The following is a 12,983-nucleotide window of genomic DNA, read 5'->3' as shown; positions in this document are numbered from 1 at the left end:
ATTAATTACAGAACCAATTTTCTGTCTGTTAGCCACAGGCTGGTTAGATACCATTATCAAGTATTATTAGGATTTGCTCATTTTTCATGTTTTGTTATTAAACTCCTTCCCAACCTTACGAGCTAAAAATATCTAACATGTGAAAACCTTCTCGGTTTTACAATTTACTTTGAAGTTGTGAAAATGACATGAAAATATCACCAATTAGAAAGTGAAAATGTAGGTTTTGGCCTTTTGAAGATGCATGATGTCCTAGGTAAACATTACTGATGGAACCTGGCAATCGTAGGCAAAAATGACAATTAACAGAGGAAACTCACAGAGATAATGATGGAAAATGCACAGTCATGGCCTAACGCACCCTTGAAAAAAGGCAAATTGGAAATAATTTCACACAAAACTCCAAAAAATGGGCTGGACAAAATTGTTGGCACCCTCAGCTTAACATACCTATAGCCATCCACAAGCGTCTTACACCTCTCAACTGGAATTTGGTCCACTCTAATTTTGAAATCTGCTCAAAGTCTCTCGTATTTGAATGGTGCCTACTCCCAATACCAATTTTAATATTCCTCCACAGGTGTTCAATGGGATTTAAACCCTGGACTCATTGCTGGCCATTTCAGAACTCTCCAGTGCTTTGTTTCCTTCCATTTTTGGGTGCTTCTTGAAGTATGTTTGGGCTCGTTGTCCTGCTGGATGACCCATTACCTAGGACGCCAACCCAGCTTTCTGACACTGAGCACTACATTGTGACACAAAATCCTTTTAGTAATCTTCAGACTTAGTTATGCATTGTACACAATCAAGGCACCTAGTGCCAGAGGCAGCAAAACAACCCCTAAACATCTTTGAACCCCCACCATATTGACAGTAGATACTGTGTTCTTTTCTTTGTAGGCCTCATTCCATTTTCAATAAACAGTAGAAATATGTGCTCTACCAAAAACCTCTATTTTGGCCTCATCTGTCCACAAGATGCTTTTCCAGAACGATTTTCGCTTATTTGAATTTTGTCCAACTGCAGTCTAGCTTTTTATGTATGTGTCAGCAGTGGTATCCTGGTCCTGATAATTTGCAGTGACACTGATACACCCTGAGCCTGCAGGCCAGCTTGAATTTCTTTGGAGCATGATTGGGACTGCATATCAACCATTTGGACTATCCTGTTTTGCAACCTTTCATCAATTTTTCTCAGCCATCCACGTCCATGGAGATCAGTGCCATGGACTGGAAACTTCTTGATATTGTTGCACACCATGAACAAAGGAACATCAAAATCTCTGGAGATGGCTTGTAACCTTAAGACTGTTGATAAATTTCAACAATTTTTTTCTCAAGTAATCATACAGTTTTCTAATTCTTTTTCTGTTCTCCGTGCTTAGTGTGGCAGACACAGACTCCATGCAAAGATTGAGTCAACTTCTCCCCTTTTTATCTGGTATCAGGTGTGATTTTCATATTGCCCACACCTGTTCCTTGCCACAGGTAAGTTTGAATGAGCATTACATGCTTGAAGCAAAGTTGTTTATCCTCAATTTTGAAAAGGTGGCAACAATTTTGTCCATCCCATTTTTGGGATTTTGTGTGAAATTCTAACTTTTTTCAGGTTTTTTTTTTTTTTTTGTCTTAATCGAACGCATACACAGGAAATAAACGTGTATAACAGAACGTGTAATTGCTGTAATTTTCTGTGAGAAATACTTCAATTTTTGGAAAAATGCCAAGGGTTTCAACACTTTGTGCCATGACTGTATACATAAACTATGGAGACTACGTTGTGAACAGGTGATTGTGTGGACTGTGTTGATGAGGTTCTGTTCTAGTTATAAAAGTGATTCTCGGGGCTAGTGAGTTGAAAAAGTTAAATTGCACATGGTCTGTGTATTTCTGACTGGTGTAGTATTATCATTCATGTTGTTTGTCAAATGATAGTATTTCATCACGTACCGGAGACATTGTCAGTGCACTCTGTGTGACCAGTATGTGAACTCCTTGGTGTCGGCCATTTTCTCCGGTTAGTGCAGCTTTCCGCATACACTGACAGTCACTTCTGTTCATACAACGGCTGCAGGTTCAGGAGCATGTAACCAGATCCGTCAATTGGCCTCCACCAATGAGAAAGCAGTGAAAAGCATGTGAGGTGTTTTACAATTGGGGGAGGCTTATCAACAGGTCTGATCACATGATCCTCCACCAGTAGCCAGTGTATGGAAAATGGGACTACTCCTTAAGCAGTTTTAGCCTTCAGGATCATGGGCATGACCCTTAAACAACTACATTATATATAGAGCTCTCATAGGGGTGCATGAACTCATTACTGTACCTCCATTTGACTCCAAAATGACACATATAGACAGGATTTTTTAGCTGATTCAGTTGAAATTAAAAAAAAAGAAAAAAAAAACTTCTAATGTGGCCTACAGGACTCTTAATGTATTTTTAGGGTGAAAGAGGGTTCTATATACAGTCCATTCCAGCAGAGTGAAATAGTTGTCATGCCATGTGCATAAACCTTGCCTGTGCATGAGAATATTACCTATGATGATCTGAACAAGCTGTGGCACTCACCAAACAACTTTTAAAACGGTCCTTTCTTCATATGCCGTACATGAGATACCACGAAAGTGGCATAGTCTTTACAGCATATGAAGAAACGATAGTTTTAGAGCTCTTTTACACTTACCGTGTTTTTTGCGGCCCATTTTTGTGGGCCTTTTTTGCGGGCCGTATTGCCGTAATTTTCATGGTCTACCGCAAAAACGGGCCGCAAAAATCTTATTGGATCGTTGTTTTTCTGTTTCGGAATAGGTTTTGAAAAGTCGGGGGGAACAAAACGGCATTCCGCAAATACAATGTACTGCAAAAACAAGCTACTCTTGTTTTTGCGGCACCATTGATTTCAATGGGGGCTGTAAGCTGTGAAAAATGTCGAGCAATCTTGATATTTTATCACAGCTGTAAATACGGCGCTCTGACGAATTTTTGCAGGCCTTTTCTATGGTGCCGCAAAAACACAGCAAGCGTAAAAGAAGCTTTACTCTAAAGTTGTTTGAGGGCCACAGTTAATTTTAATCGTATGGATTTATTGAAGACTTCGTTTGCCTGTTGAGCACCACCACAAACATATTAATAGTTGTCTCATTATTACATACCCTTTAAATTTCCCACATAGTATTGGCCGATTCATTAACACTGTCGGTTTCCATGCCAGTCTTAAAGAATTAGGTGATTAGGTGCACCTTACTCTAGTGGTCCCATTCATTAAGAGACGCATGCTACTAAAATGCAACCTTTCATGTCCGATAATGCAATTAATATGCAGATATGTTAATCTGCAGCTTGATAGCGTTATGAAGGTGCTTGACAACAGTACTGAGAGCGCAGAGCCAGGGCGTGCTTATAGCCGCCATTCTGTGCTGTGACCGATGACTGTAATTATTCTGGGCACGCCTGCATGACTGAAAGCTGGCGGCTCCCACTGCAAGTTAATAACATTATCGGATCTGACAGGTTACCTTTTTTAATGACTAAAGCACATCTTACAGCTGGCGTTTTGTCTTTCCAAGAAATTTTATTCCAGGTATTGGAGTACATTTCCTGCAAGATTTACACAATCAAAGTAGCGTAAATTATGATTAATTTACTGGGAGAAATTTCCTATATCCCGGTACCAGCTCTGTCCATTTTGGCGATACCAAAAGTCACAAAATTTTTTCACAACTTCTAGTGTCAGCCATAAGCAGTGCCAATCCAATGTCCTGATTACTGAATAAAAATATAACACCCTTGGTCTTTGGTTCGTATTAGTGATTTGTACTTGTTCTTCCATTTTGTAGCATACTTTTCAGAAAAAGACTGCATCCCATTTCAATATGACAGTGATGGTGTGCACAAAGCGAGCTCAATAAAAATGGTTATTTCAGTTTGTTGTGGAAGAGCGAGACCAATTGACACTGATTTTCAAAGCAGTTAATAGAATTTAATCCAGCTGGCTCTCACTTACAGGATGTGGGATGGATGAACAGTTGTTGGTGGTGATGATAGTCGTGATATGATTAGAGCTGAGGCTGCAAACATTAGCCTCCTTCATTATTCAGGGACTCTGGGCAGTATTTTTAAGTGATGGATGTCAATTGCATCTGTGTCCTGTATATTTTTATTTTGTGAAAAGTTTCTTGGTTCTGTGGACAACAGAGTTCTAGATATCAAACTTTTTATACTTTTGGGTGATGGAACTATCACGACTAAACAATTTTCCTTTGTTCAGCTAATACCAAGCCCCCTTTATTTGAATTGTAGAACATAGCATTTAATATGCTAATAAGCCTGTAGATAAGGCCGGTCTTGCGCATCTTTTTCTCATGCCTGAAAAGCAGTCTATAGTTCTGTTTTTATTGCATGAATATTATTTATTATTATTAATAATAAAAATGTTAGATTCTACCATTTAGAGGTAAAATACAGACCTTATACACATGACATTTATCTGTGTTTTTTTTTCACGAGCCATTGACTTGCAACGCCGACTTTGATCTGCAACATGAATCAAAGTTGGACATACTGCCTTTTTTTTATTTTTTTCGCGGATAGTCAAAGAAGGACATGTGAAAAGGCACATTTATACAGTTGAGCTTAAAAGTTTACATACCCTGGCAGGATTTTTGCTTTCTTGGCCTTTTTTCAGAGAATCTGATAACACCAAACCTTTTTATCCACTCATGGTTAGTGGTTGAGTGAAGCCATTTATTGTTAAACTACTGTGTTTTCTCTTTTTAAATCATAATCACAACCCAAAACATCCAAATGACCATGATCAAAAGTTCACATACCCCAGTTCTTAGTGCCTTGTATTGTTCCCACTAACATCGACAGCTTGAAGTCTTTTGTGGTAGTTGTGGATGAGGTTCTTTATTTTCTCAGATGGTAAAGCTGCCCACTCTTGTTGCCAAAAAACCTCCCGTTCCTGTACATTTCTGGGCTGTCTAGCATGAACTGCGCGCTTCAGATCTCCCCAGAGTGGTTCAATGATATTGAGGTCAGGAGATGAGATGGCCACTCCAGAACCTTCACTTTATTCTGATGTAACCAAAATTGGGAGAGTTGCATCAAAGAGTCACATAGGATGCAATTTAAAAATACAGAAGATTAAATGATATTGTATATTACTACTGACCACCAGGTAACATATATGTATGTGCATATAACATAGAGTAATGATGGCAAAAGAATCAGAAATGTATCATAGTAGTAGACTAGCTATACAGACGTAGGTCACTTGATCATGGGGGAATGATGATCAAGCAAAGGTGAAAACTAGAGTAACTTTTCTGGCTTAAAACAAGCCATCACGTTTGAAGAATGTGAAGGGTGGTCATCACCAAGCCCATGTCCCTTACCGGCTCCTCCCCAGCTTAGCCCACTTTTTGCAGAGCTGCCTGAAGCTGAAAACATAAAGTTGCACAAGTTTTGTGCAAATTTGCAAAATTTAACTTGGCAGTTTAGTTTTATGTGCATTTAGTGAATCACTGCACAGTTCTCAGACTTCTTAGTTTTGTGTGAACAAGCATTCAAAATCATCTCATACTTTACGCATTTGTAGTCTCTACATTTATTTTAAATTTGTTTTCTCAAATATGTTTAAATGTGATCCTGTCTTGGCAGCTGTCAGTTATAGAGCACTTTGTCATGATTTTCTCACATGCTTTTAGATCCTGGTCACAATTTTCGGTGCCAAATCTTTCTCCTATTGACTTTTAATGGAATCTATTGGTTTCTATAATTTTCACTGGAAAGTTAATGCTGCTTGCACCCGTATTCTTCCCGTCAGATCTATCGAAAGCCCTGAACTGGAAATTCTAACATGGATGTGCACATGGGCTAAAATACCCTTGTATTTTTCACTCTTAATATATACGCAGCATTAACCCCTTCACGACCTATGACGCCTACGTAGGCGTCATGAAAAGCAGTGCCCAAACGACCTATGACGCCTACGTAGGCGTCATGCTATAAATAGCCCCCCTGCGGGTCGGGTGACCGGGGTCACTGAAAGGTCACCCGACCCGCACACAAAGGACCCTTCAGAGTTAACACCTGGGGGTGTGGCTTAGCCCCCACGTGCCTACGATCGCTCTGATTGGCTGTTAAAAGTGAAACTGCCAATCAGAGCGATTGTAATATTTCACCAATGAAAATTGGTGAAATATTACAATCCAGCCATGGCCGATGCTGAAATAGCATCGGACATGGCTGGACACCGAGACCCGACCCCCCCACACCGACTGACGGCACCGATCGGCTGCCGCCACCTTCTGACGGCACCGATCGGCAGCCGCCGTCATGATCTGCCCCCCCGCCTTCTCTCCACCCCCCCCAGCCCTCCGATCATCCCCTCTCACCCTCCGATCACCCCCTCACCCTCCTTTGTGCCTCCGATCTCCCGCTATCCGTCCCGGTGTCCTGCCGTCCAGCGTCATGGGCGCCGCCATCTTGCAAGATGGCGGGCGCATGCGCAGTGCGCCGAATCGAATCTGCAACGCTGCAGATTCATTAATTTATTTTGATCACTATGATAAACTTTCATAGTGATCAAAATAAATAAAAAGTAAATCACCGCCCCCTTTATCACCCCCATAGGTAGGGACAAATAATAATTTTTTTTTTTTTTTTTTTTTTTTTTTCCATTAGGGTTAGGTCCAGGGCTAGGGTTAGGGCTAGGGTTAGGGTTAGGGTTGGACTAAGGGTTAGGGTTGGACTAGGGGTTAGGGTTGGACTAGGGGTTAGGGTTGGACTAGGGGTTAGGGTTGGACTAAGGGTTAGGGTTGGACTAAGGGTTAGGTTTGGACTAAGGGTTAGGTTTGGACTAAGGGTTAGGGTTGGACTAAGGGTTAGGGTTGGACTAAGGGTTAGGGTTGAATTTAGGGTTAGGGTTGAATTTAGGGTTAGGGTTGGAATTGGGATTAGGGTTGGGGTTGGGATTACGGTTAGGCTTGTGGTTAGGGTTAGAGTTGGGATTTTGTTAGGGGTGTGTTGGGATTAGGGTTGTGGTTAGGGTTATGATTAGGGTTGGGATTAGGGTTAGGGGTGTGTTGGCGTTAGGGTTGGAGATAGAATTGAGGGGTTTCCACTGTTTAGGCACATCAGGGGCTCTCCAAACGCGACATGGAGCCACCATTTATTCCAGCCAATTTTGCGTTCAAAAAGTCAAACGGTGCTCCCTCCATTTCGAGCCCCGACGTGTGCCCAAACAGTGGTGTACCCCCACTTATGGGGTATCAGGGTACTCAGGAAAAATTGCACAACAACTTTAGGGGTCTAATTTCTCCTGTTACCCTTGGGAAAATAAAAAAATGGGGGCTAAAATAATTATTTTTGTGGAAAAAAAAGATTTTTTATTTTCACGGTTCTGCGTTATAAACTTCTGTGAAGCACTTGGGGGTTCAACGTGCTCACCACACATCTAGATAAGTCCCTTGGGGGGTCTAGTTTCCAAAATGGGGTCACTTGTGGGGGGTTTCCACTGTTTAGGTACATCAGGGGCTCTGCAAACGTAACATGACGCCCACAGACCATTCCATCAAGTCGGCATTTCAAAGCGTCACTACTTCCCTTCCGAGCCCCAACGTGTGCCCAAACAGTAGTCCCCCCCCCCATATATGGGGTACCAGCGTACTCAGGACAACCTGGACAACAACTTTTGGGGTCCAATTTATCCTGTTACCCTTGTGAAAATAAAAAATAGTGGGCTAAAAATCACTTTTTGAGGAAAAAAAAATATTTTTTTATTTTCACAGCTCTGCGTTATAAACTTCTGTGAAGCACTTGGGGGTTCAAAGTGCTGACCTCACATCTAGATTAGTTCCTTAGGTGATATAGTTTCCAAAATGGGGTCACTTGTGGGGGGTTTCCACTGTTTAGGTACATCAGGGGCTCTGCAAATGTAGCATGACGCCCACAGACCATTCCATCAAGTCTTCATTTCAAAGCGTCACTACTTCCCTTCCGAGCCCCAACGTGTGCCCAAACAGTGGTCCCCCCCCACTTATGGGGTACCAGCGTACTCAGGACACACTGGACAACAACTTTTGGGGTCCAATTTATCCTGTTACCTTTGTGAAAATAAAAAATAGCAGGCTAAAAATTTATTTTTTGAGGGAAAAAAAATATTTTTATTTTAATGGCTCTGCGTTATAAACTTCTGTGTAGCACCTGGGGGTTCAAAGTGCTCACTATGCATCTAGATAAGTTCCTTAGGGGGTCTAGTTTCCAAAATGGGGTCATTTGTGGGGGAGCTCCAAAGTTTACGCACACAGGGGCTCTGCAAACACAACATGGTGTCCGCTAACGATTGGAGCTAATTTTCCATTCAAAAAGTCAAATGACGCTCCTTCCCTTCTGAGTCATGCCGTGCGCTCAAACAGTGGTTTTCCCCCACATATGGGGTACCAGTGTACTCAGGACAAACTGGACAACAACTCTTGGGGTCCAATTTATCCTGTTACCCTTGGGAAAATAAAAAATAGCGGGCTAAAAAATCATTTTTGAGGAAAAAAAAATATTTTTTTATTTTCACTGCTCTGCGTTATAAACTTCTGTGAAGCACTTGGGGGTTCAAAGTGCTCACCACACATCTAGATAAGTTCCTTCGGGGGTCTAGTTTCCAAAATGGGGTCACTTGTGGGGGAGCTCCAATGTTTAGGCACACAGGGGCTCTCCAAATGCGACATGGTGTCCGCTAACGATTGGAGCTAATTTTCCAATCAAAAAGTCACATGGCGCTCCTTCCCTTCCGGGCCTTGCGGTGCGCCCAAACAGTGGTTTATGACCACATATGAGATATTGATGTACTCAGGAGAAATTGCCCAACAAATTTTAGGATCCATTTTATCCTGTTGCCCATGTGAAAATGAAAAAACTGAGGCCAAATAAAATTTTTGTGAAAAAAAAAAAAGTACTTTTTTTTTTTACAGATCAATTTGTGAAGCACCTGGGGGTTCAAAGTGCATACTATGCATCTAGATAAGTTCTTTGGAGGGTCTAGTTTCCAAAATGGGCTCACTTGTGGGGGAGCTCCAATGTTTAGGCACACAGGTACTCTTAAAACAAGACATGGCAACCGCTAAACATTCAAGCATATTTTACATTCAAAAAGTAAAATGGCGCTCCTTGCCTTCTGAGCCCTGCCGTGCGCCCAAACAGTGGTTTATGACCACATATGAGGTATCAGTGTACTCAGGAGAAATTGCCCAACAAATTTTAGGATACATTTTATCCTGTTACCCATGTGAAAATGAAAAAACTGATGCTAAAATAAAATTTTGGTTGGAAAAATTAAAATGTCCATTTTTTCATTCCATGTTGCTTTAGTTCCTGTGAAGCACCTGAAGGGTTAATAATCTTCTTGAATATAGTTTTGAGTAGCTTGAGGGGTGCAGTTTTTAGAATGGTGACACTTTTGGGTATTTTCTGCCATATAGACCCCTCAAAGTGACTTCAAATGTGAGGTGGTCCCTAAAAAAAATGGTTTTGTAAATTTTGTTGTAAAAATGAGAAATTGCTGGTCAACTTTTAACCCTTATAACTTCCTAACGAAAAAAAATGTTGTTTCCAAAATTGTGCTGATGTAAAGTAGACATGTGGGAAATGTTATTTATTAACTATTTTGTGTCACATAACTCTCTGGTTTAACAGAATAAAAATTCAAAATTTGAAAATTGCAAAATTTTCAAAATTTTTGCCAAATTTCCATTTTTTTCACAAATAAACGCAAACATTATTGACCTAAATATACCACTATCATGAAGCCCAATATGTCACGAAAAAACAATCTCGGAATCGCTAGGATGCATTGAAGCGTTCCTGAGTTATTACCTCATAAAGGGACATTGGTCAGAATTGCAAAAAATGGCCAGGTCATTAAGGTCAAAATAGGCTGGGTCATGAAGGGGTTAAAGGGAATTTCCCATGAAAAAACGTGATCACCTTTCCAATTCTGACCACCCAGAAATGGTTAGAGCAGGTTCTGATTCCTCTTCACTGCAGTTGGGATTGCATAGCTATTAGTTTATCAAAAGGTGTAGTGCATAACTAATCAAATGGGTTGTCCATTACTTTAAAGGGAATTCTCAGTGGTCGCAAAAAGCACCCTGTGCCTATTGGGAAATATTTTAAAAGTAGTGTACAACCCCTTGTAATTATTTTACACCATCTAAACAGAAGCTCCTTTTATATATATAAAAAAAAAAAAAAATCAATATATTCACAAGCACTATTTATGTACATTGTGCTGAAAGTAAGCGGCAGACTTCATAGACCAGAGCAGCACTCGGATATTACTAGCTACTGACAACACTGCGATCAGTATGTCAGGGGGCTGGCTAACTTCTTTTTCCAGCATATAATCTAGCCCCCTTCTGTGATGTAAAGATAGAGATGGAATCAGAGGCAAAAAGTTCAGAACCTGGGATGGAGCAGCTGCCCGAGGATCGGGGCACCATGACTAATACAGTTAGTTAGATACTTTATTGGTATGTTTTTTTTTTTTTCCCCAAAGAAAATCCCTTTAAATAGTCGGTAAATGTAGCAGTAAATACGTTTTATCCTCATTAGGTTTACTGTGTGTGTTAAGCAGTAATGCTAAAACTGCCTTTTTTATATTGATATTCCTGGTATTCTGCACAGGTAATTAAAGAGTTCAGATTTTTTTGGGTAAAGGTTATTCATTGACTGCATAAAGTTCTGTTGATATCGCATTTATAAGTCTAGCCCAGTGCATGAAACTTCTCATTAAAACAAGCCCAAGAGCAAAGTATGTCTTAGGCACTACTTTTCCACCATACTCACAATGCCGAAATAATTCACAACAGACGATCTCCTAAATCTCTTCGGTAATGTGGATCAATACTTTGGCAGCATTTAGAAGTACTTCATTTAAAAAGAAATAAATAAATTGCAGCACTCATCACATAGAAATTTTGATATCGGCTTTATTTAAAAGTAACCGGTCAGCACAATTTTGTACTGTAAAGTAAATACATGGCTGTAATGGCGCTGTAATACTGATTAAATTGATACCTTTGGTTAAGAAATCCGCTTTTATTGTACTTTAATCACCGTTGAAAGCTTTCTTCCAATTAGATTTTGGTGCACAGGGGCTGGACTGTGTCCTGGGTCTTCTCCTCCCTGCCTGGGATTCCCTGGCCCCCTCTGCCTGCTCCCTTAGTTTCAAGAGTTACAAGCAGAGCATGCAGATCACTGAAAAAGCCGTAACCTGTTATTCCAAAAAAACGGTTTAAAGATTCGTTAAAGTATTGACTTTTTAGGACTGCTACATTGCTACTTTAAAAGAGTGACACTAAAGTTGTAGTCCTCCATCTCTGAAGAGGCAATTTGCATATTTATTTCCCACCGGAGCATTGCATGGCCTATAAGCCTCTTTACACTGGCATGCCATGCATGTCACTCTGCACAAGGCGACACATTACCCATTAGATCCCAAGCTTGTTCAGTGGAACATGGCAAAGGTACAACTTAAATGTTGTTTTTTCAAAATGCATCAACCTCCATAAAGCAGAGATGACATATAGTTCTGTACATGCTCTAATTTAAATATTGTATTCATAGAGGACTGTAATTTTGTGCTATCTATGAAAATACGCAAATATTTATTGTGTGTAACATACCATGTATATATAGTGTGCGTGTGTGTGTGTGTGTGTATATATGAGAGATATATAATTGATAGATATTTTATCTTCTTTTTCTGACACCTTCATTCTTTAAATTGGAGACATTAGTGTTATCGTGAAATCGTTTCCAGCTCCAATGGACTCCTCAGATGTTAAATTGTTCTGAAGGACTTTTATCTTTCTTTTTTTTTTTCCAGGTCATTCTAGTTCAAGTTAACCCAGGAGAAACCTTTACAATACGTGCGGAGGACGGAACACTGCAGTGCATTCAAGGTAAGGAAGACTGACGTCTGTGTTAGACTGTAACTGCAAAGCCTTTCTCACACTAGCCCATTTAATACGTGAGACTGAAGCTTCTTAGTCCTTCACTGTGGTTTCTGGTGAATACGAGCACTGCTTTTCAGAGTGGAAAATTATACTTGGTTTACGTTTTCCCCCATTCAAAGAGAAACTATGATGGGTTTATTGAGATTGAAAAATCAGTAGTCCAGTGGCTAGACGAATTCCAGTATGCAGGGCTAGAGGAACAGAATGTAGTTAAATCTAGTAGATGTTGGACTGGAGTTTACTGTCCTACAAGGAAAGGTTAAATAATCTGGGAATGTTTAGCTTGCAAGAAAGGCTAAGCGTATACTTAGAGGGGTTGTCCACTCCTAGGACAACCCCCTCTCATACCCCATTCTTTGCCCGGATAAAATGAGAAAACTTATACTCTCCTCCCATGTCGGCACTAGCTATTGTGCGGTTGATATGACGCTGGCACCCAAGATCCGCGCTGGCATCACTGTCTCCACCTTCGCACAAATTGAACATGAAAGTCGCATCAGCTGCAACCCGGACATCCTTTTCATGTTCAATTTGTCCGAAGGCGGGGACTGTGAAGCCAGTTAATTGGGCGCTGGGGGCCACCTGTCACAAGAACTGCACAAATGCATCGGGGAGAATGCCGCCGCCGCCACGTTAAGTGGGTATAAACTTTTTTATTTTATTGGCTAAGTGTGGAGTAAGAGGAGTTGTCCAAGTAGCGGGCAACTTCTTTAATAGCTGTCTACAAATTTCTGAAGGGATGTCCGTGTGGTATGATCATCCTTATTCTTATTTGCACATGGAAACACAAGAAGCAATGGAATGAAACTGAAAGGGAGAAGAGATAGATTAGATATTAGAAAAAACTTTTTGACAGTGAGGGTGATCAATGAGTGGAACAGGCTGCAACGAGAGGTGGTGAGTTCTTCAATAGAAGTCTTCAAACAGAGGCTGGACAGACATTTGTCTGAGATGGTTTAGTGAACC

General features: G+C 40.7%; 1 protein-coding gene across 1 annotated transcript in view; it reads left to right on the top strand.

Annotated features, from left to right (window-relative positions):
* FNDC3B (fibronectin type III domain containing 3B) overlaps positions 1-12,983 on the top strand; it is a 474,468-nt gene that overhangs the window by 122,541 nt on the left and 338,944 nt on the right. Inside the window, exon 3 of the mRNA XM_073578841.1 lies at positions 11,888-11,963. Within this exon, the coding sequence (XP_073434942.1) occupies positions 11,888-11,963 (76 nt within the window). The remainder of the gene's footprint in view (positions 1-11,887; positions 11,964-12,983) is intronic.

The sequence above is a fragment of the Dendrobates tinctorius genome, unplaced genomic scaffold (assembly GCF_039654945.1).
Source record: "Dendrobates tinctorius isolate UK_male_01 unplaced genomic scaffold, ASM3965494v1 ptg000060l, whole genome shotgun sequence".
Classification (NCBI taxonomy): Eukaryota; Metazoa; Chordata; class Amphibia; order Anura; family Dendrobatidae; genus Dendrobates; species Dendrobates tinctorius.
This window is presented reverse-complemented; position numbering and strand designations above follow the sequence as displayed.